The sequence below is a fragment of the Bos grunniens genome, chromosome 3 (assembly GCF_055505025.1).
Source record: "Bos grunniens cultivar Pamir isolate PY7600 chromosome 3, Bosgru_T2T1.0, whole genome shotgun sequence".
Lineage (NCBI taxonomy): Eukaryota > Metazoa > Chordata > Mammalia > Artiodactyla > Bovidae > Bos > Bos grunniens.
In genome coordinates, this window is record NC_141167.1 from 121,005,501 (window position 1) to 121,029,346 (window position 23,846).

At 45.6% G+C, this 23,846-nt stretch overlaps 1 protein-coding gene across 4 annotated transcripts in view; it reads left to right on the forward strand.

The window, feature by feature from the left end:
* Positions 1–18,727, forward strand: part of RCSD1 (RCSD domain containing 1) — a 71,965-nt gene extending 53,238 nt beyond the window's left edge. For all 4 annotated transcript variants that reach the window (XM_086393936.1, XM_086393938.1, XM_086393937.1 and 1 more), the window contains 4 exons: positions 3,353–3,424; positions 7,949–8,152; positions 10,781–11,419; positions 16,631–18,727. In XM_086393936.1, the coding sequence (XP_086250062.1) occupies positions 3,353–3,424; positions 7,949–8,152; positions 10,781–11,419; positions 16,631–16,663 (948 nt within the window). In that variant the 3' untranslated portion in view covers positions 16,664–18,727. The remainder of the gene's footprint in view (positions 1–3,352; positions 3,425–7,948; positions 8,153–10,780; positions 11,420–16,630) is intronic.
* The last annotated feature ends 5,119 nt before the right edge of the window (positions 18,728–23,846 follow it).

Sequence of the window (23,846 nt, forward strand, 5' to 3'; positions counted from 1 at the left end):
CCCCCCCCACCTCCCCCCACCCCCCCCACACACACAATGAACAGAAATCTTCTGGGATGAGAATCCCCAAGAGGCACAGTTGAAAAACACTGTTTTTTTGGGGTCTCCTCACATGCCCACATTATGATTCTGTGACTTTGTGGGTTCCTCAGCCAACATTCTGACCAAATACATATCAACAACTTCTCTTTGCTGAGGGTCATCTTCCCCGTGACCGCCCTCTGGGCTTGGAGCCTGTGTTAGGCAACAGGCCAAGGCTGTGGCCACTAGGAGCCTCCTGTGAGGCTGCCCCCTGACTGGACTTGGCCTTGGAGAAGGCACTGCACTGCACTGAGCTTGCTTCCTATTTTGTAAAATGGGACAAGAGCACTAACCAGTCATGGGGGCTGGAGGGGGATGTTTATTCCCTGGATAAAAGTGGAGTGAGCCAGGTTAGTTCAGTGGCTCTGGGAGAAATAAGTTTACATGTTTCATTCCATGGGCCACCACCAGCAGTTATGGTCTGTTCAGCCAAGGGCTGAATGAATGGGAGGTTGGATCTTAGAAGGAAAGTCCTGGGGGTGACAGGCTGCTTGCATATGTGAAGGACATTGCTTCCAGATATCAAAGATTCTTTGTCGCCTTGAAATTCACACAAAAATAAAACAAGCAGCCAGCTTTGTTTGGCTGGGTTAGATGGAGGCTGTTGTCCATCATCCTTCCATACTCCCGTGGTACAGCCTGCAGAAGCCCTAATGCTGGGAGCCTTGGGGACCTGCAGGGAAGGCCCCAGTCAGGCTACCTCCCGGTTTCCAGTGCACAGTGCTGAAGGGGTCTTGCTATCTCTTCTTCATTCCTGCCCCCTCCCTATGCCTACGGGAGCCTGAGATGGTGAGGCCAGCCCCTGCCCCCAGGGTGTATTGGAGTTACCCCTCTCTGGAGGACCCACCCAATACTGTGTTTTAATGCAGCCACTGCCTCACTTGCCCAGAGAAGGACTGAAAAACCTGGTCATTATTCTAGTCACTGTTAGAATGTCCTATATGGACATACGTACACGTAGAGAAATGTCAGGTTGACTTGATCCCTCCAACTGTGCGAGAGGCAGCTACTTGTCTGGAGCTGCTAAACAGTAAAGGAAATGCTGCCACTTGCTGCCGTTCCTAGGAACTGCACTGGTGGCTCCTGGGTTCTTCCTGTTTAGTAAGTCAATTCAAATCAATAAGGATTTTGTAGGGCATGAGCTGGGTTCCCAGCACTGTCCTACGAGGAAGGGGTGGTGTTTATTGAATTTCACTCTCTTCAGAAGATAATGATCAGTTATGGAAGAGAGGAGTTATTACATAAAGTGAGTTTTGTTCGCACAATTGTTGCTGCAGTTTCTAGAACGGCATCTTCAAAAACACTGGCTCATGTGAATTTTCACTGTAAAGCCCAGAAATTAAGAACAACCAAATCTGTTCTCACAGTGGCCACAAGGCTCCTTGAAAGACTGACCACTCTGGAAGTACGTCTGATGATGCAAACTCAAGGAGCCAGAGGCACCTGAGAGCTGCAGGAGGCCTTAGAATCACTTATTCCAACCCACTTGCCTGCTTGGGTCTTGGCTGGGAAGGCTGAGGCCAGGGCATCCATCTAGCTCCTGTCAAAGCCAACTGGGGACTTTTTGGGCGGTCCAGTGGTTAAGACTCCAAGCTCCCAGTGCAGGGGTCATGGGTTCAATCCCTGGTTAGGGAACTAAGGTCCTGCCTGCAGTGCAGCTCCCCTCCCAGAAAAAAGCCAGCATCAGAAAGGGCTGGGAGGGGGCCTCCTGAGTCCCAGCAAGTGACTGATCCACTCCAGCACCATGCCCCCCAGTGCTGGGCCTTAAAAAAAAAGGTCACAGAGAGTTCTGTTGAGTGAGTCTCTCTCTTTCCATCACTAAAGTCATCTCCCTCAATAAACATCTCAGGTTTATAAGAAGTCAGTATTATTCTTCTTATAATTCAAGTAAATTAGAGTATAGGTACAAGAAGCAATGTCCCCAAATGTAGGAAAATCCTGTGTGTTTTTTTCTGCTCTGGCCTCTGTCCAACAATATGGAAGTCATCAATTTCCTTTTCTTCGTCACCACCATCATCATCATCACTGTCATCATTCCTGCACGTTGAAGATCAATACACCTGTGGAACGAGAATCAAGCTGTAAGGACTTTACACAAAACAGGAGTCAATCTTTTTAGATAATGTAAAATCCAATAACAGACAAGAAACCTGACATATATTCATCACAAAAATATCTCTAACTAATAGCATGCTGCTGCTGCTAAGTCGCTTCAGTCGTGTCCAACTCTGTGTGACCCCATAGATGGCAGCCCACCAGGCTCCCCCGTCCCTGGGATTCTCAAAGCAAGAACACCAGAGTGGGTTGCCATTTCCTTCTTCAATGCATGAAAATATATTCATATGTGTATATATATGTGTGTGTGTGTGTATGTGTGTGTGTGTGTGTGCGTGTGTATGTAAGTCTCAGACATCGACCGCTTTTAGAGGGCAGGTACACTCCAACGGTAAAGAATTTTCCTGCAATGCAAGAGACCCAGGTTCAATCCCTGGGATGGGAAGATCCCCTGGAGTGGCAACCCACTCCAGTATTCTTGCCTGGAGAATCCCTTGGACAGAGAAGCCTGGTGGGCTACATACAGTACATAGAGTCACAAAAAGTTGGACATGACTGAACAACTAACACTTTCACTTTCACAGAATCATGTTCTTTTTTTATATAACCAACACAATGTCTAGAATGTAGGGGGTACTCAATAAATGTCTGCTTAATCAAAATGAAAATTCAGTGTTTTGGAAAATGATAGTTTATAAACAACACTATTGGTGAGGTTTCCCAAAATATTATTAGCTCAAGGAAACGATTTCAATAATACCTCTGTCGGGTTTCACTCCAACTCTCTGGTTTCTTGTGATATTTGTGACAAACAGAATGGATAGTCACTTGCCCTTTCTGTTTGAAAACCCTCCAATTGTTCTCCCACATTGTTAAGGTCATGGGCTGAAGATCTTATCCCCCTCAGACATAGTCTGCTCCCTCATAATGACCATGAAGGCATCCTTCCTGGAACAGGAGGCCTCCTGTGTTTGGATGTCCTGCTTGCTGCAGCGCATAGAGTCAGGTAGTCTTGTTAGTGGCAAGAAGAGGGAGAGGGGAGGGGGCCCCTGCTGTGCCTAGTACCCGAGGAGGTAAGTGAGCTCCTGCAGCTAAGCGGTGAAGTGATGAAACCAACTTTTTGTTCTCATTCCAATTGTGGCTTCTGGGCTCCAACCAGAACCCCACTTCCCTTCACCTTACTCATTTGGTTGTTTTGGTCCATTTGCTTTTATAGAAGTCACTGCCCAGTGCAAACCACCCTCCTAAAGTCAAAGTGAAGAGCTCACCTCTGATTGAGAAACTTCAGGTAAGTCCAGAATGGTTACCTATCACTACCTCTTATCCAACATTTGCATGTCTGAAGGATGGGAAGCTCTGCTGCTGCTGCTGCTAAGTCGCTTCAGTCATGTCGACTCTGCGTGTCGACTCTGTGCGACCCCATAGATGGCAGCCCACCAGGCTCCTCCATCCCTGGGATTCTCCAGGCAAGAACACTGGAGTGGGTTGCCATTTCCTTCTCCAACGCATGAAAGTGAAAGTGAAGTCGCTCAGTCATGTCCGACTCCTAGCGACCCCATGGACTGCAGCCTACCAGGCTCCTCCGTCCATGGGATTTTCCAGGCAAGAGTACTGGAGTAGGGTGCCATTGCTTTCTCCGATGGGAAGCTCTACTTAAAGGCAAACCACTAAAATGAGGACCCTATCAAATGTGAACTCATGTCAGCACCTAGCAGAGGTTGAAGAGAATGGGATATCTTATGGGAAAAGGACATGATAGTGCAAGAAACACTCCAGGAATAGCCAAGTCCTTTCCAAGGCGTAAATGCAGCCACAGACCACTTCAACCTTATCCAGGGCTGAAATTCAGTTGCTAGACATCACACCACTATGGCCAAATTCATTGTTTGGAAAGCGTCGTGTCCTTCCTTGTCGCCAGTTACCTGGCATGCCCTCACCACTGTGCCCCCTGGCTTTCCTAGGAGTGTGAATGGGGCATATAACTGCACTTGATCTCACAATCTTGTGGAGACAAGATTTTCAAGGGTTAGTGTTAGTCACTCAGTTGTGTCTGATTCTCTACAGCTCCATGGACTTTACCCTACCAGGCTTCTCTGTCCATGGGATTTCCCAAGCAAGAATACTGGAATGGGTTGCTATTTCCTTCTACAGGGAATCTTTCCCACCCAGGGATCAAACCTGGGTCTCCTGCATTGCAGGCAGATTCTTTACCATCTGAGCCAATAGGGGAGCCAAGATTTTCACATATGATACAATAAAAGACATATGGGAGAGTAAATACCAGAGATCTAAATTGTGGGTAACTATCCGACTCCTACTGCTTTAGACCAGGACTTTTTTTTTTTTTTTTTTTTTACAGTTGGTATGATTTTTCTTTTTTAAATTTATTATTATTATTTGGCTGCACTGGGTCTTCGTTGCAGCATGGGCTTGCTCTAGTTGCAGCTCATAGACATAATTGCTCCGAGGCATGTGGGATCTTAGTTCCCTGACTAGGGATCAAACCTACATTCCCTGCTTTGGAAGGCAGATTCTTAACCCCTGGACAACCAAAGAAGTCCCTAGACCAGGACTTTTTAACCTCAGCATGATTTGGGCTGGGTAATTTTGTTTCAGGGAGCTGCCTTGTACACTGCAAGGTGTTTTAGCAGCAGTCCTTCTTCACTGGATGCCAGCAGCACTCAATAAACTGACAAAGAAAAATGCCCCCAGATATTGCCAAATGTCTCATGGGAGCAAAATCATCCCCCTGCCCCCAGCCTTAGGTGAGATCCACTGCTCTAGAATTATAGAGCAAGAAGAAAGTCAAGTGGTCAGGAATAATTGACGAATGCTTTATGAAACACCTATTCCCTGAGTTGGTCCTTAAGAAGGGTGGCTGGAAAGGAGGGAGGGAGGGTCTCCTGGTGTGGGAACAGTGTGAACTGAAATGCAGAGGAGGAGCAAGCATAATATGTCTGGGTCAGGCCTGTAGAAGATGCTCAAGCTTTCACTGCAGTCTCAGCAAGGCTCTCCTGCACTGGATTCTCCTGTCTGGGTCCAAGTAATGAAATTGGTTCATCAACCTTGTTGTGGAGCCATTCTTAGGGATGTGTCAGGACAAGTAGTCACAGCCTCTGTAGTTCCCAGCTACAGGAGAGCCCAGAGATTTGGCCCCCAGCCTGATTTGGGGTTAAGGAAAGCACCTCTGGTTTGGGGTCATGAGCCTACCTGGTGAAGGATCAGAAAGAGTCTTTCTGAAGTTTAACTCATCATGAAAAGCCCTGATTCCATCTCAGTTGCAGGGAAGGGGTGGGCTGCCCATCACTATAGAAGGCTGCAGGGCTCTCATGTACCTCACAGGGATCTCTCACAAGGGACCCCTGAACTCAGACCCCCCTCCTTGATGTCAAGGGTGTAATGCAGGACACCTACTTCCGCCTCCCTGCAGCCCACCACAGCCCTCAGTCAACTGCTAGAAATTATCACGAAGACTATGTACCTTGAAATTTTGGTCTTATTCCCCTTTTCTGGTCATTAACAAGTGTCTTAGGGAAACATGGAAACCTGAGAATGAGGTTTTGATCTCCAATGGTTTAATCTTATGAAGAATGTCAGTAACAGTATATAATTTGGCCGAATCCCTTAGGAACCTTACTTTGTTGGAACTATGTAGGAAAAGAACTAAGAAATGCATCATCAGATCAATTTTTCTTCTAAATATTCTATTGGATGAGATAGAAACTATGATGTTTCTTCATTGGAGAAGTTCGTAATTCAAAGTTCAAGGGACTTGCCTGGCGATCCAGTGACTAAGACTCTGCACTCCCAATGCAGGGGATCCCTGCTCAGAGAACTAGATCTGGCAAGCTACAACTAAAGATTCTGCATGCTGCAACTGAGAACCAGTAAAGCCAATTAAATAAAAATAAAATATTTTTTTAAAAGAACTTTTCCACTGGCTAGAAGACCCACTTTATTTGTGAACAGTATTTTTTAATATATAATTTTATTGATTTATTTTTGGCTGTGCTGGGTCTTCAAGGTGGCTTCTCTTGCTGTGGAGCACAGGCTCTAGGGCTTGAGGATCAGCTAGCTGTGCTCAGTAATTGCAATTGCCCAGCTCTAGAGCACATGCTCAATAGTTGTGATGCACGGACTTAGTTACTCCCTGGCATATGGGATCTTCCTGGATCAGGGATCGTATCTGTGTCTCCTGCATTGGCAGGTGGATTCTTTACCACTGAGCCACCAGCGAAGCCTGTGAGCAGTCTTACAGAGAGAATTTCCCAGCTTGACATTGAAAGGGGAAGAAGACCTCTTTTAATGCCCAGTTAACCTCCCCACTGCCAGGAAGCCCTCCGAGCCGTCCCAGTACATCAGCTCCCTCAGCCTGTGGGGTCCAAACCTGTCCCTTGGTACCTGCCATATGCTGCTTTTAGACATGGCATGGGCTCACAGTGTTACTATTTAACTTTTATATTTTTAATTTTACCATGACACAATCTTGTCTATATTATAAATTCTTCCTTAAAATCACAATAGAAGTACTAATGTCATCTTAAACATGTATAATGTTCTATACTTTGCAAGTCCGAAAGTACCATGTAGGAGCTCTTCAGGATGACAGAGCCTTGGCTGACAGGAGGGTAACACCGAGGAAAGTCTGGAGGGAGAGGGTGTGGGTCAGATAATGACAGGAGAGAGTAATGGGACCAGAGCATAAGAGACTCTGAAGGTCAGGCTCAGTCAATTGAGCAAATAAAGAATCCAAGATACGGAAATGCTACTGAACTCCCTGTAGGTCACACAGCTATCAGGTGAAAGAGTAGATATCTGGAGTCAGATGTGTCTGCGTGGAGAGCATCGTCTGCCCTCAAGCCTGGTCCCTTCCCAGCAGACCTCGCTGCAGGCTTTCCTGCTGTGGCCGATGCAGCTGGGCAATGATTTGGAAACGTAGAGGGTAGAGCTGGAGGAGCCGTTCCCCTAGATGATCCTAGAGGACTCAGGGCACTCACATTCAATCCCTCCTGCACTTTCTCTGAGGCAGTCGGATAGATCTAGGACCACCTGCCTCCTCCCCCAACCAACCTCATGACTCCCTTAGGCCCTGGTTACCTTTGGGTAACCCCTCCTCTTTGCTTGCCCTCAGGGTTCATCGTAGTCTGGTTTCAACTGCACTGTGATGCCCAGGTTGGGGCACACACTTGCATCTGCACTGCCAGCTCCCCCTGGAGGGGCTTGGTGGCCTGCTCTGTCCATCATTCTGGTTGTCTACTGAGGAAGACCCTGTACTTACTTGGAGGCTGAGGGACAAAGAGACCGGGCTTGAATCCCAGAGCAGATTCCTTAAACACTTTGCTAATTTGTGCCTTGGGAACAAAACTGAATGTGTAGGGTAGAGGGGGAAACTGCACATGCCCAGCAAAGAGGAGACATCCTGTAAGTGGTAACTGCTCCTGACTCTGATGAGAAGGATGGTGAAGGTGCTGACTTAGTGTGAGGTCCTGGTGCCTGCAAGTCCTGGCAGTTGCTATTTTGGCCTCTTTGTCTATAAATTGGGACTGTTCCATGCATTTTTCTTAGATCAAATCAGTACTTCCTGGGCATTCTGGAACGCAGGCTGGAGTAAGCCAGGTAGCAAAAGGTAGAGAGAGTAAGCAGGTCTTCCAGGAGCAGGACGTGCTGTGACAATGGATAATTGGTTAGGAAGTAAGAAAAGCCTCATGGTACCTAGTCTCAGTCAGTTCTAAGGCCAGGAAATCAACATGCTAGAGTAGGAACTTCCATCTTCTCTCTGTCCTTACCTGAAATTCCTCATCTTTCCCAACAGGCCAATTTAGTCTTTGATCCAGCAGCCCTGCTTCCTGGGGCCTCTCCCAAGAGTCCTGGATTCAAGGCCATGGTGTCACCATTTCACAGCCCGCCTTCCACCCCCAGCAGCCCTGGAGTGCGATCTCGGCCCAGCGAACCAGAGGAGGTGCCCGTCAGCTTTGACCAGCCTCCTGAAGGCAGTCATCTGCCCTGTTACAATAAGGTACTGTCTGGGTCCTAAGTATTGTAATGTCTTTGTTTATAATGTCTGTGGAAACGTGGGTGCTGGGCAAAACTGAATTATCTCTACCCTGCTGTTGTCCTGGAAAAAGGAGGACACACCTTAGCTGTGGTCAGAGTGCTTTTTAACAAAAGATATGTCTCCTCTTTCTGACAAGTGATCCCTGAACTAAGATCACCCTCTACCTAGCCTGTCTCTCTCATCCCCTCTCCCTGCAACTTGCTCCCCTCACCTGAAAGGCAGGCATGGGGAGGGAGCAAGTTCTCCATCCTTTGTGGAGAGAGAGGGGGGAATTCACAACTGACCCCAGCTGAGACATATGTCAAAAGCAGTGACTCAGCAAAAAGGAGGACAGGGTCACTAGGTTGACCTGTCCTGACTTGATTCGAATACTCCCAAGTGACCCGAGTAGGCTCAAATCATTTTTGCTACATCTTGCCCTAGTTAAAGGGCTTCCCAGGTGACGCTAGTGGTAAAGAACCTGCTTGCCAATGCAGGAGACGTAAGAGATGCGGAATCGATCCCTAGGTCAGGAAGATCCCCTGGAAGAGAACATGGCAACCCACCCTAGTATTGTTGCCTGGAGAATCCATAGGCAGAGGAGCCTGGAGGGCTACAGTCTATAGGGTCACAAGAGTCAGACACGACTGAAACGACTTAGCCTGCTCACACACCCCAGCACACATCCAAACTGTTTCCTTTGCAAAAAGATGTGTAACAAGGCTTGTTTCTGTGGATGCTGCCTGGTACTCAGTGTGTAATTTCATCAGATCCCTGCCCTACTGGAAGGAGGTAAGAATCAGGGAATCAGAGGTGCATACAATCCAATACACTCCAACAATACACCCAGAAAATTTGGGCCAGAGCCAGGGAGAGGCTAAGAGTTAAAGGGCTCCAATGCCAGGAAATGGTATTAATAAATGTATGTGACTTTAGAATTATGGATGGTGAGACCAGGATCTTCTGGACCCTTCCAGAGAATCCATCTAAGAAAAAGAGATCAAATATGCAGAAACAGGTAGAGCCCAAGGAAACAAAGAGGTGATGGGGTGGGCTTGAGCCTGCTGGCTGGGGGCAGAATAGGGATCCTTCAGCCCAGAACAATGGAGAGACCCCTGGGCGCAGAGAGGAACCCCAGGGAGAGCCCTAATATTGGGTCTTGTGACAGCAGTAAGGGAGCAGATGGGATTATTTCTGAACCCTGCAGGCCATGAGGACTGAGGCCTTGATGGCATGCAGGCTAGCCTCTCTGTGGTCTCAGCAAAGTTTCTGGGAAGCTCTTTTAAAACCAAGCACTCATTCTAAACCCGGAGAAGGCAATGGCACCCCACTCCAGTACTCTTGCCTGGAAAATCCCATGGACGGAGGAGCCTGGTAGGCTGCAGTCCGTGGGGTTGCTAAGAGTCGGACACGACTGAGCAACTTCACTTTCACTTTTCACTTTCATGCGTTGGAGAAGGAAATGGCAACCCACTCCAGTGTTCTTGCCTGGAGAATCCCAGGGACAGGGGAGCCTGGTGGGCTGCCGTCTATGGGGTCACAGAGTCGGACACGACTGAAGTGACTTAGCATAGCACAGCATAGCATTCTAAACCACTGAGACGAAACTAGGATTGACAAATGCAAAATGTTACGTGGCGTGTGGCATCTTAGTTTCCCAGCCAGGGATCACTGGCAGGGGGCACTCTTAACTGCTGGGTTATCAGAAAAGTCCCTACTTTGCACATTAATTTTTAAAGGACAGATCATGTGAATAAAGTAGGGCATCTGATATAAACATGCCCACTGAACTTCTGATGAAGTCCAGTGGACGAAGGTGAGGCCTAGTTCTGAGTCTCACACACTTTCCACTTACCTTTGTCAAAGTAGCATCCTCAAAATGTTAAAACATGACTAATATGAATAGAGATTTTGTTCAGCTTGTTAATTTATGAGGAAATCTATAAGGTGGTAAAGCTCATTCAAAGAACTGGTTATTTATAGGCAATTAAATAGAACAAATGTGAGAATAAAATTGCTAAGTTAGACACCAAACTGATGTTTTACAGACCAATAAAATCTTAGGGTATCTTTTCTTATTGGATAGAAAGCATTTTTATCTTCATCCACACAGAAAAAATTCTGCTGCTGCTGCTGCTAAGTCACTTCAGTCGTGTCCGATCTGTGTGACCCCATAGACGGCAGCCCATCAGGCTCCACCGTCCCTGGGATTCTCCAGGCAAGAACACCGTCCCTGGGATTCTCCAGGCAAGAACACTGGAGTGGGTTGCCATTTCCTTCTCCAATGCATAAAAGTGAAAAGTGAAAGGGAAGTCGCTCAGTCGTGTCCGACTCTTAGCGACCCCATGGACTACAGCCTACCAGGCTTCTCCATCCATGGGATTTTCCAGGCAAGAGTACTGGAGTGGGGTGCCATTGCCTTCTCCGAACAATTCTGCAGGTTACTGTATAATACCATAATCCCATAGGGCTCTACCTATAATAAATAGCTATATCCTCATGGAAAATCAAATGATCCTCAGGTGGGGCTTGTGAAACTGGCATTGAAAGAACATGCGTCCTCGCCTTGGCCGTTTTCACAGATGTCCATTCCTTAACACTTTCTTCCAGGTGCGGACAAGGGGCTCCATAAAAAGGCGCCCTCCCTCCCGGAGATTCCGAAGGTCCCAGTCAGACTGTGGGGAACTGGGGGAGTTCAGGGCCGTGGAGCCTTCCCAGGAGAATGGTGCCAAGGAGGAAAGTGGGGACGAGGTGTTCCCAGCCAAGAGCAAAGCCCCAGGATCCCCTCCTCTGAGGAGGACGTCCAGCAGGACAGAGAAGCTGGAGGAGAAGAGCAGGGCCGTGGGGGAAGCCCAGGAGCCGGAGAAGATTGCGGGGGGCTCTGAGGTGGGGGCTGGCCAGCATCCAGCCCGAGCCTCCAGCTCAGAGGTGGAGGATGGGTGTGGGAGCCCCAAAGAGGAGAGACCGGCTGGAGAGCAGGCGGAAGAGCCTACAGAGGTGAAGGAGAGGGTGGCCAGTGAAGAGGAGGAGCCCAGACAAAGCAGCCAAGACACAAAGGAGCTGGAGGAGGGAGCCGTGGAGGAGGAGCCCCCTCAACCCCCTCCTGGAGGAGGGGCGGGCGGCCACAGCCCAGAGCAGGGGACCAGCGAGGAAAAGCAAGATGAAGGGGCCAGCCTCAAGCCAGGCTGCAGCCCCAACTCTGGAGCCCACGCCCAGCCGGACACCAGCAGCGAGGTCCCCAGGACAGAGGTGGGCAGCTCGGCTTGTCCCTCCCACCCCACTCCCAACCCCCAGGACAGGGCAGGGCCAGCTCACCCTTTTCCCCATGCCCTACCCCTTATATCTGTCACCAGTCAGCCAGGTGTGCAGTAGCACAGGTGCTGGATTGAGACAGGCTGTCACTGATGGGGAGCAACAGAAAGGGAAGTGTGTCTTATGCTCTGCCTCTCACTGCCTCGCAGTCCTGGCATCTTTCTAGGTATGACTGAGACCCACACATCAAGGCCTCCTGATGTAGTGTCCGGGCCTGGGCTCCCTGCTGTGGTGGATTCCAAGAGCAAAGGAGGTTCTCCTTCCATAGCAAACTCACAGTCTAGCACCTGAGACCAGCAATTCCTTAGGGTGCAGTAAAGAAGGCAGGGCTTCTCCTAGGGAAGCCTGGAGCACAAGTTGGGGAAAACAATTTGTATGTGGAGAGTGCCAGTGGAGCTTCAGGGTGAGGGTAGCTTTTGATTTGGGCCTTTAAAGGAGGTTTTGTGACTACAATAAAAAAATAGAATAAAAAATTTTAATATAAGCTATACTCCAATTAAAAATAAAATGAAATAATTTTTAAAAAAGAAAGCACACAAAATGAATAGAGGGGGCTTTATGTTCCATCTATGTGACTTCCCTGATGGCTCAGACAGTAAAAGCGTCTGCCTGTAATGCAGGAGACCTGGGTTGGATCCCTGGGTCAGGAAGATGCCCTGGAGAAGGAAATGGCAACCCGCTCCAGTACTCTTGCCTGGAAAATCCCATGGACGGAGGAGCCTGGTAGGCCACAGGCCATGGGGTCGCAAAGAGTCGGACACGACTGAGCGGCTTTACTACACTTTATGTTCCACCTATTCACGCACAGGGGTTAGATTCCTACTGCACATGGGTAGGGGGAGTGCCTCAGTCCCTTCGTTCCTGCTGGGCCTGCATTTATTCACCTAGCTCCTTCCACCACTCCCAGGAAGCGTACCTTAACCTCACCTACCTATGCCTCAGGAGCAAGACCAGCCTTCCACAAGAAGAGTTCTGTGTTCCATCCCCTACCACCACCCCGACAATCTCATCAACAAAGTCACCCTCCAGTGTTTCCCCCTTCCCTTTGTATCAGTTCATTCATTCACTCAAGCCACCATCAGCCTCCGACTGCATTAGCCTCTTATCTGACTTCCTGCTTCCTTTTTTTCCGCCTACATAGTCCATTCTCTGTACAGCAACCAAAGAGGTGTGCTTGTGTGTTTACTCTAGATTTTAGTAATTTCTAAAATTACTCATGTCTTTAGGGCTGCCATAACAAATTACCACAAATTGGCAGCTTAAAAACAATACAAATGTGTTGTCCCACAGTTCTGGAGGCCAGAACTCCAAATGCAAGGTGTTGGTTGGGTTGCTTCCTTATGGAGGCTTGGAGGATGAGTCTGCTCCATGCCTTTCTCCTAACTTCTGCTGACTGCTGGCAACCCTGAGAATCCTGTCTTGCCTTTTCCAGCTTCTGATGGTTGTCAGCAATTCTTGGCATTCCCAGGTTTGAAGACTTATCACCCCAACCTCTGACTCTGTCTTCACATGGTCTGTCTCTGTGTGCCTCAAAACTCCCTCTCCTCTCTCTTATAAGGACCCCAGTCATTGGATGTCGGCCCACCCTAAGTCTAGAATGGTCTCATCTTGAGATCCTTAAGTATGTCTACAAAGATCCCCTTTCCAAATAAGGTCACATGCACACGTACTGGGGGTTAGGATTGGACATATCTTTGGAGGAAGACAACTCACTCACCTCTGCTCCCCCTTGTTGCATGGCTTCCAGGGCACTCAAAACACAGATTCCAAACCCTCTGTGAGGCCCTTCTCTGCATGGGGGCCCCTGCCAAGCTTTCCCTGACTCTCACCCTCGCTGTACCCCAACCCTGCCAGTGTTTTTGGTTTGGTTTGGTTTTTTCAGTGGTTAATATCTAGATCCTTGAAGCAAATAGGTGAAGTAATTTATAAGCACAAAATTGGTTGAACAGACTGAGAGCCTGTAGCTCTCAAATGCCATCTGAGAGCTGTCGTTTAGGACTGTGCCCAGATTACATAAGGCCTGGCGTGTGTACACCCTTCCAGCCCCGCTTCTTTGTGGTTGTGTTTTTATACTCCAAATTGTTAGTGTTCAGGTCCTAATGTAACTTTTGAATGTTCTTTCCTCAATAGCAATACTTTAAAATTTTTGATTTTTTGATTTTCAAGATTTTCATTTTTTTATTACTTAAATGCGAGGTGCTACCTCTTTACAAGAGCGTAACAGCATCTCATTTCTTACTTAATTGCATGTGTCATATCCTTACTATGTGCAGAACACTGTACTAGTTACAGTGTGTGTGTGTGTGTGTGTGTGTGTGTGTTGGCAACAAACACACATCCACTCCCAGGGAGATTTTAATTGAAGAATGATAACTTCTTGAAAAAATTCTTGAGGATTTAGTATGTTAAATTCTTTAATATACAGGGATAAATACGGGTATGTGTGTGAGGTGCCAAGTGAACAGCAAAAAGACTCAGGGGAAAATAATGTCTTTTCCAGAAACTGTTCATCCAAACTTCCCCTTTTTCCCTTGAATCAAACCAATAATAATATGCTATTCACTGGGACTTTTCAGTTTATCTACTCTTCTTTAAGAATTGGCAAAATTTGGTAAGGTAAACAAAAGGTATGGTCTACAGATTCCTAGTGTAATTGTAAAATAGAAGCTGGAAGACATAGCAAAGACTTTCTCCTACTTTGCCTATTTTATTAATGTCAATTAATAAATTAATGAACTAAATTAATAAATGTTAGAATCATTTTCCAACTGACCTGTATCTAAAATTACTGGGTAAGCTGTCTAATTTTTATTACATAGTACACAGAATAAATTCTCATTTTCAAGATTCTAGCAACATGGGAGTATGGAGAATGGATTTTTTTTCATTGATTTACAATATTGTGTTAGTTTCAGATGTGCAGCAAAGTGATTTGATTATACATATATATGTATATACATCTGTGTTCTTTTTTTTTCATTCTTCTCTATTATAGGTTATTACAAGATAGCAAATATAGTTCCTTGTGCTATACAGTAAATTTTTGTGATCTGTGAGAATGAATTTTGAATCTCTGCCCTCATCTTTCTCTTTGTGCCTTCTCTTCTAGTAGACAAAATCACCATAAATCACTCAGTGTTCATATTTTCAGTCCTATTTGGGTTTGATGGGCTGAGTTGCAGTTATTTTGGACAAAGATATATTTTTTTAATTCCTGCATACACTTATCCCTTCCTCTTGACAGTCTTTGACATTGAGTATATTCTTATGTAGTTGATCTGATCAATATATTTCTACCAATCAAAGAAGATGGGGGTTAGATGTGGAGGTCAGGGGTGGGGGTGGTACTAGAACAGTGTTTCTTTATTGTGTGCTGCCTCTGCCTGATCCAGGAAAGACCTGGGACAGGTATGGTATCCCTGGGGAAGCCTGTGCCCAAGGGGCCTACATCATAATTGTCCTCACCGGGAAATCCTGTGGCACCACTGCCTGAGGTATTTTGGTTCCAACCTTGACCAGGCTTGAGAAGACCAAAATAAATTATCTGGATTTATACAGAGGTTCTTTTGTGAAGCAGTTTATTCTGATGAGTAGAGCTGATATCCTTTGTGTCAACTTGAGCTCTGTGACTTTGGATGATTCCTGTCCCTTGGAGACAGTCACTTATGAGCTGTCCTTCTGTATGTTTTTGTTGTCCTTCTGCACCTTAATCTTGGTTTCACCATGGACCTGCTCTGGTTTTCTGTATTAATCCCCAAAGTCCAGTCACTCTCACACCCACCTCCTGAATGTCATTGGTGGAATGCACAAAACCATGCTGCCTGGATCTGTTATAAACTCTTGCCAACCTGGCTGAACCATGTCCATCCTCTGCAGGGACACCCTTCACGGCTTCTCTGTCATCCTATTTTCATCCCCATCCCCCCAGCTCACTGCCTGCCTCTTCCTCTCCTGCTTCGCAAATGACCTCATCTCCTGTTTACCCAAAAGGAAGACCGGCCTGTTCGTCACCTGCCTCACACCCTCAAAGAGTCTCTTTTCCCTGTGAATCCGAGGAGAGGCCCTTTATCCTTGATAAGATTACCCCTCTTGTTTGCTGTATCAATCATTTTCTGGACTTTTCTACAAGATATTTGTAGAGCATACGTGTGCCTTTTAAGCAAGGGGGTTAGCCCAAGATTTTCCTGTTCGGTTACCCGTCTGTATTTCTAGCACCTCACTAGCTCGCCCCTTTCTGCCTACAAACATTTATCTCTAATCCTAAAGATAAATCTCTCAACTCTGCTTTCTGACCCTCACGCTTACCAATGACTTTGAAGCTCCTTCATGCCTTCCCATCCACCAAAGACCTGACATGTCTCTGCTCTTGTCATCCTCACCTCTCTGAAATAGCTGATGCTGGCAACCCACCCTAGAAACCACGTCCATTCTTTGACCTCTGGCTGGCTGGGCTGCCCTGGCCCCTTCTCAGCCTCTGGGCAGCATCATGACGCCTGCACCTGGTCCTCCCCATCACCTCCTGGCCTCTCCTGACTGCTTAGCACCAGCCAGGCTCTCACATGGTCCCAGCTGCGCCCCACAGGCCCAGCAGCCCCTCCTTCCACACTCCCCAAACCAGGCTGCTGCTTACTTTGTTTCTTCAGTTACTTTCAACTGAACCTGAAACTCCTTTTTACCCATATACATTCCTGCTCATGAGGAACTTTTCTTCTTTCTCTTTGATTCTTCAGCAGTGTTTCCGGATGATGAAATTAAAGGGAATGAGTGATGAGGGGAGAAGCTAGGGCAGCGAGGACATGGGAGGCCAAGCATCAAGGAAAAGGCAGTGTTCTTGTTGAGAGCCCAAGCTCTGATCCCGGGGTTTAAATCCTGACTCCCCCACTTGCTAGCTCTATGACCTAGGGGAAGTCACTTGACCTCTCTGTGCCTTAATTAACCCACCTATAAAACAGAGTAAATAGAAGTACCAAACTCATATTGCTTTTGTGAGGAATAAATGTGTTGATGAGTATGAAAAACTATGTCAGTCACATAGTATTATAATCACTATTACTATGGTTACCTGACTTAGCATCCCCAGGAAGACAAGCTGAGTGTCCAGATTTCCCTACTCTCCTCCTAATTTATTCCTTCCTCTTTTGCTCTCAGGACAACACCCCTGTCCAGGACACTAAAATGTGAAGAGCACATTGCTTCTAGTGATGAAGCTGCTGGAGCCATGTCTTTGAAAGTAGCAGCAAGGATCATAGTAGCAGCAAAGGAAGCCATTGCAGGACACGATGGGCTGAGAGTCTGAAGTCAGCCTGAAGACACAGGGTGCCATTTCCCAACCTCCACACCGTTGCAGACGGAGAGTGGATCTGAGGGCAGAAGACTTTGATCAGCTTGAGTTTGTGTCACTTGATGGACTTTTTTTTCTTTTTTTTAAGAAAACTTATTTAAAATAATTTGCTCTGTTGACAACTCCCCAGGGATACTGGTCAACCTGTGGGGCCCAGATCCACACCCATATATCCCTACAGCTGACCTCAGAACTGGACTGGCATTTAGCTAATCAGATTGAGTTTATATAAAGTGATAGCCTTTTTATTATTCCTAAGTTTTCACAGTTCTCAAATGTAAGTAAAAATTCATTTCAGGTGGCTAGAATCAAAGTAGTATCACTGGAAATATACATCCTGTAAGTTACAGAAGACCTGAAATTGTATGGAGACCCTGAAACAACCTTTCAGCTTGGTCCAAATTTGACTGGTCAACCAATTTTGAAAACACTGGACTAGAAGAGATAATTATTGAAACATTTAAAAATATGTGTCTGTTCCAGCGACAGGAGCTTTGAAAGTGAAAGCAAAGTTGCTTAGTTGTGTCAGACTCTTTGTGACCCCATGGACTGTAGCCTGTGAGGTTCCTCCATCCATGGAATTTTCCAGGATTTTCCTTCTCCAAGGAATCTTCCTGACCCAGATATTGAAACCAGGTCTCCAGCATTGCAAGCAGACGATTTTACTGTCTGAGCCACCAGGGAAGCTCCCCATCTGGAGCTATCCCATCTGGTAATTTACCAGGAGCTTTCCCATCTGGTAATTCTCTAGTTAGGAATTTTCAGCTCATCTCCTTCTGCCAGGGGACAAGGAGGCAGAGGCAGGCAGCAACTCCTTTGGGGAGGAAGAATATCAAGAGGTTTCACAGGTCTGCACTTCATTTCCTCTTCCTGAAAGCAGAGCAGTGATACCTGAGCAGTGCCTGCCCTCTGGTTTATCCTGGGAAGATAACGTTTGTGCTTCCAGAAGGGGAGCCCCGAGCATGAATTAGATATCTCCTGGGAAGTGCACTGGGCATCATGATGTGCCACCTACATAATAAGGACATCCTTCCCTGACTTGAATGGAAACCCAGGGTCTCCTCCCCGACTCCGGAGGGATGGAGTGGGTCGTTGGCCTGTTCTCCTTGAATAGCTCTTGCTTAAACGTTCTGTTGAGAGAGTACAGGAAGCTTCGCTAGGAACGGGGGGCCTGACTACCCCTTTCTTAACGTACTCTCTCCCCCCTTCACACACTCCTGCTGAAAGATACTCGTCCAAATAAATCCTAATCTTTAGAGTTGCTCCTTATTCAGATTTATTTCAGTATCTCAACATACGATTTGGTAGTTGGAGCAGTCTTTTTTCTGGAGGTCTCTTAGGCCATACTCTATCTACTCTGACTTCAAAAAGTAGTTTTCCAGACTAAAAGGCCTTATCTCACCACTGGTACCTCAGTTTTTATCACCTCATTACAGTTTTTCTAACTCCAGAATAGTATGAATATTTGATATATACATTTTTTCAAAAACTATTTTTAAATTGAATGTAGCTTCTAAATCTTGTAATCTAGTGAAGACTGATACTATAATAAGTTTTGTATTTTAGCAGAGTTTGGGAGATATGTGTGTCAGTTATTTTGAGATCTATATACTATCTGTCTATCTACCTATCTAATCTCTTCACAGAGATGTATACCCCCTAAACAATACATGGATTTATTTATATATGTCTTTGGGTTGTTTATATATGCATGCACATATCTAGGCAAGAGTTTTGAGAATGTGAGCTTGGCTGTGGGTGTGTGTGGTGAAAGGGGGAAATATGCCATTCTTCCTTACTAGAAAAAGGAATGGAATAGATGGGATGTGAATGTAGAAATAAAACTCTATCTTACATACCTTACAGTAGCAGATGAAGGAGCAATAAAAATGACAAGAATGTGACACTGAAGGAGCATGTGTGATGGTATCAAAGGTCTCACCAGTTCCCTGTTAATCACATATTTGATCTGTTTTGTGAGAACATAGAGACCCTATTCCCAGGCATTGTTATTGGTGACTCCTGGTGGGGAATCCATGAAGCGAACCCAGGACCCTGTTCCTTGTTGGTGCTACAGCCTGGGTGTTCAATGCTCTGTCTTCTCGAAACACTGTGACTCAGCGATGCATCGCTATCGTTGAGACTAGGACTTCACACTGGGGATTAAAGAAATCCGTTTGTGTTTCAGGTGGAACAGTCATCACCAGGCCAGGAAGACTTTCTTTCATTCAGGCTCCGTTAACAGGTTGAAGGAAAACACTGTTTCTTCACAGCTGCAAGGTTGAAGAAAAGAGTCAGAATCATTCTTCCAATTCCTTTGTAGTCCAGCTTGAATTTTACACTGTGTTCCTCCTTTCTCCAGAGAGGGAGCATGAAGAAAACCTGACTGTTTTGAAGGAATATGCCAGTATTGAAAAGAGGCTGTGATGCTGTTTCAGCTGCATGTAGCATTAGGTAACCAACCAGCTACCCACAAAAACCCCGGAGACTCAGGACTCCACTCTCTTCACCAAGGTCACCCTGAAAAGGATCCAGTTTGCCAGACCAGTTTTAGCTTATGACCAATTGACTAATCATTAACATATGTTAGATAATGGAATAAAGGAATGGATGAACAAATAGTTCATCATCTTTTGATTAAGTACTCTTGGAGGTGTAAAAGTTTAATGCAGTTGAATGAATAAGGACCTTCAGCTGCTAATGAAAGGAACTCAAACTGGTTGATACAAAACAGCTATGTCTATGAATCTCTGTCTCTCTCCCCCTCCTCCTTTCTCTATTTGCCTATACACTGAATAATATACATTGACAATCCATGGACAGACCTGAATACAATCAATTAAGCAATGTCAGAAATCTCTGTCTGTTACTGGTCTCTGCTTTCTTCTGTTGACCATAGTCTCAAGTAGGCTCTTCCCAGCCTGCAAACCCAATAGAAAGAGCTTATTGTTTCCTAATAACTGTAGGGGAAAGTCCTACAAAGGTTTTCTGTAGGCTCCATGGGGATCACATACCCATGTCTGAACCGATCGTTATGAACAAGGAGATGCAGAGATCAGATGGGCCAGCCCTCGGTCACATGCTGTCTCCTGCAGTTAGGGCCTAGTTGAGTTAGTTCTATCATCTTCAAGGACCGTGAATGGGAGTAACAGGGTGCCTCAAGGTTAAAGCAGAGTGCTGTTACTAAAAGAAATGATGCTGGGTAGGCAACAACGAAAAACAAAACAGAGTCTGAGCAAAATTTAAGTGCTACCCAAATAAAACAGAATTTGTTTTCAGAAGCCACCAAAGAAAATAGTCTCATTTTTCGTGTGATGTTTGCTATGTCCAGAGCCAGTCTGGAGCTCCAGTGGGTTAAGCCAGTGTCTGTGTTGTCCATTGCGCCAGTGCCTCATGTGTTATAGGCGCTCAATAAATATTAAGTAAGGAATGACTGAGCTGATTTCAGACGGGAGTAGGATTATCTTCAACATTTATCACTGCCCTACAACTCCCTCACTGATACCAGATGCCTGAAATGTTTTAATTACCAACTGATTCCATTGCCTCTAGTCTTCCCAGTCAAAATGCATATCCTGAGAAAGAGAATATTTTAAACCTTTGTCATCACATCTTGAATTGAGTTTGTTCTAGAAAACCTTCTAGAAGGGATTGAAAAAGAACAGCAGAGTACATGAAAGTCTAGGGGCAGTTTAACACATTTTCCTGAGTTCCCAGTCTTGCTTAGAGTAAGCCAGGCCCAGTGATGTCATGATCAGAGTGCCTATGGAGGCTGAGAAAACCATTACTCCAGTTCTGCTCTCCGAGTCAAGAAGAGCCATGGGAATTCTGGAGAAACCACAATTGCAGTCAAATGGGGCAGGAAACTGTGGTTCTTTGATCCTCCTCAGAGAAAGAAGAGATGATGAATGTGTTAAATGCCTCGCAGTGTAAAGGGAGCCACCCACTTCAAAAACAGGAACAAAGAGAATTACTGACTTCTCTTCCTGGAAAGTTCTGGGCTCTCCATGGGACCTGCAACACCCTGGCACAGTCAAGGAGATGCCATGAAGGAAACAGGATGTAGAAGGAAGAGGTTGAAATGGGCTAGGATTCCTCACTGGGCACTCTTGTCAGTAATGACTCTGGCCCTTGATGGTGTAGTTATATATGAAGTTTTGAAAAAATTACTTGTATTTAGACAAACCAATAATGTCAGTTTCTTCCCAGGTGGCTCAGATGGTAAAGAATCTGCCTGCAAAGCAGGAGATGTGGATTCAATCATTGGGTTGGGAAGATCTCCTGAAGAAGGGCATGGCAACCCACTCCAGCATTCTTGGCTGCAGAATTCCATGGCAAGAGGAGCCTCGCAGTCTACAGTCCACGGTGTCTCCGAGTGGGACATGACTGAGCAACTAACACTTTCACTTTCATAATGTCAGTTGGGTTTCCTTGGTGGCTCAGTCAGTTCAGTCACTCAGTCGTGTCCCACTCTTTGCAACCCCATGGACTGCAGCATGCCAGGCTTCCCTGTCCATCACCAACTCTTGGAGCTTGCTCAAACTCACATCCATCGAGTCAATGATGCCATTCAATCATTTCTTCCTCTGTTGTCCCCTTCTCTTCCTGTCTTCAATCTTTTTCAGCATCAGGGTCTTTTCCAATGTGTCAATTCTTCAAATCAGGTGACCAAAGTATTGGAATTTCAGCTTCAATGTCGGTCCTTCCAATGAACACCCAGGACTGATTTCCTTTAGGATTGACAGGTTGGATCTCCTTGCAGTCCAAGGGACTCTTAAGAGTCTTCTCCAACACCACAGTTCAAAAGCATCAATTCTTTGGCGCTCAATTTTCTTTATGGTCCAACTTTCACATCCATACGTGACTACTGGAAAAACCTAGATGGACCTTTGTTGGCAAAGTAATGTCTCTGTTTTTTAATACCCTGTCTAGGTTTTTCTTTTTGCTTTTCATTGCTTTTCTTCCAAGGAGCAAGAGTCTTTTAATTTCATGGCTGCAGTCACCATCTGCAGTGATTTTGGAGCCCAAGAAAATAGTCTGTCATTGTTTCCCCATCTATTTGCCATGAAGTGATGGGACCGGATGACATGATCTTTGTTTTCCGAATGCTGAGTTTTAAGCCAATTTTTTCACTCTCCTCTTTCACTTTCATCAAGAGGCTCTTTAGTTCTTCTTCCCTTTCTGCCATAAGGATAGTATCATCTGCATATCTGAGGCTTTTGATATTTCTCCCTGCAAACTTGATTCCAGCTTGTGCTTCATCCAGCCCAGCATTTCACATGATGTACTCTGCATATAAGTTAAATAAGCAGGGTGACAATATACAGCCTTGACATACTCCTTTCCCAATTTGGAACCAGTCTGTTGTTCTAACTGTTGCTAGAGTCTGTCCGGTTCTAACTGTTGCTTCTTGACCTGCATACAGGTTTCACAGGAGGCAGGTAAGGTGGTCTGGTATTCCCATCTCTTTAAGAATTTTCCAGTTTGTTGTGATCTACACAATCAAAGGCTTTAGTGTAGTCAATGAAGAAGTAGATGACTTTTTGAATTACATACTGTTGAAGTCTAGCTTGAAGGATTTTGAGCCTTACCTTGCTGGTATGTGAAATGATTGCAATTGTGCAGTAATTTGAACATATTTTGGCATTGCCCTTCTTTGGGATTGGAAGGAAAACTGACCTTTTCCAGTCCTGTGGTCACTGCTGAGTTTTCCAAATTTGCTGGCATATTGAGTGCAGCACTTTCACAGCATCATCTTTCAGGATTTGAAATAGCTCACTTGGAATTCCATCACCTCCACCAGCTCAGTTTGTAGTCATGCTTCCTAAGGTCCACTTGACTTTAGACTCCAGGATGTCTGGCTCTAAGTGAGTGATCACACCATTGTGGTTATCTGGGTCATGAAGATCTTTTTTGTATAGTTCTTCTGTGTATTCTTGCTTACTCTTATTATCTGCTTCCATTAGGTACACACTGTTTCTGTCCTTTATTGTGCCCATCTTTGCATGAAATGTTCCCTTGGTATCTCTAATTTTCTTGAAGAGATTTCTAGTCTTTTCCATTCTATTGTTTTCTTCTATTTTTTTTGTACTCATCACTGAGGAAGGCTTTCTTATCTCTCTTTGCTATTCTTTGGGACTCTGCATTCAATGGATATATCTTTCCTTTTTCTCCTTTGCCTTTTGCTTCTCTTTTCTCAGCTATTTGTAAGGCCTCCTCAGGCAACCATTTTGCCTTTTTGCATTTCTGTTTTCTTGGGGATGGTTTTGATCACTGCATCCTGTACAATGTTACAGACTTCTGTCCATAGTTCTTCAGGCACTCTATCAGATCTAATCCCTTGAATCTGTCACTTCCACTGCATAATCATAAGAGATTTGATTTAGGTCATACCTGAATGGCTTAGTGGTTTCCCCTATGTTCTTCAAGTCTGAATTTTGCAATAAGGAGTTCATGTTCTGAACCAGAGTCAGCTCCCAGTCTTATTTTTGCTGACTGTATAGAGCTTCTCCATCTTCATCTGGAAAGAATATAATCAATCTGATTTCAGTATTGACCATCTGGTGATGTCCATGTGTAGAGTCTTCACTTGTGTTGTTGGAAGAGTGTGTTTGCTATGACCAGCACGTTCTCTTGGCCAAACTGTTAGTCTTTATCCTGCTTCATCTTGTACTCCAAGGCCAAACTTGCCTGTTACTCCAAGTATCGCTTGACTTCCGACTTTTGCATTCCAGTCCCGTATGACGAAAAGGACATCTTTTTTTGGTGTTAGTTCTTTAGGTCTTCCTAGAACCGTTCAACTTCAGATTCTTCAGCATTAGTGGTTGGGGCATAGACATGGATTACTGTGATATTGAATGGTTTGCCCTGGAAACCAAGATCATTCTGTCATTTTTGAGACTGCACCCAAGTAGTGTATTTCAGACTCTTTTGTTGGCTATGATGGCTACTTCATTTTTTCTAAGGGATTCCTGCCCACAGTAGTAGATAAAATGACCATCTAAATTAAATTTGCCCATTCCT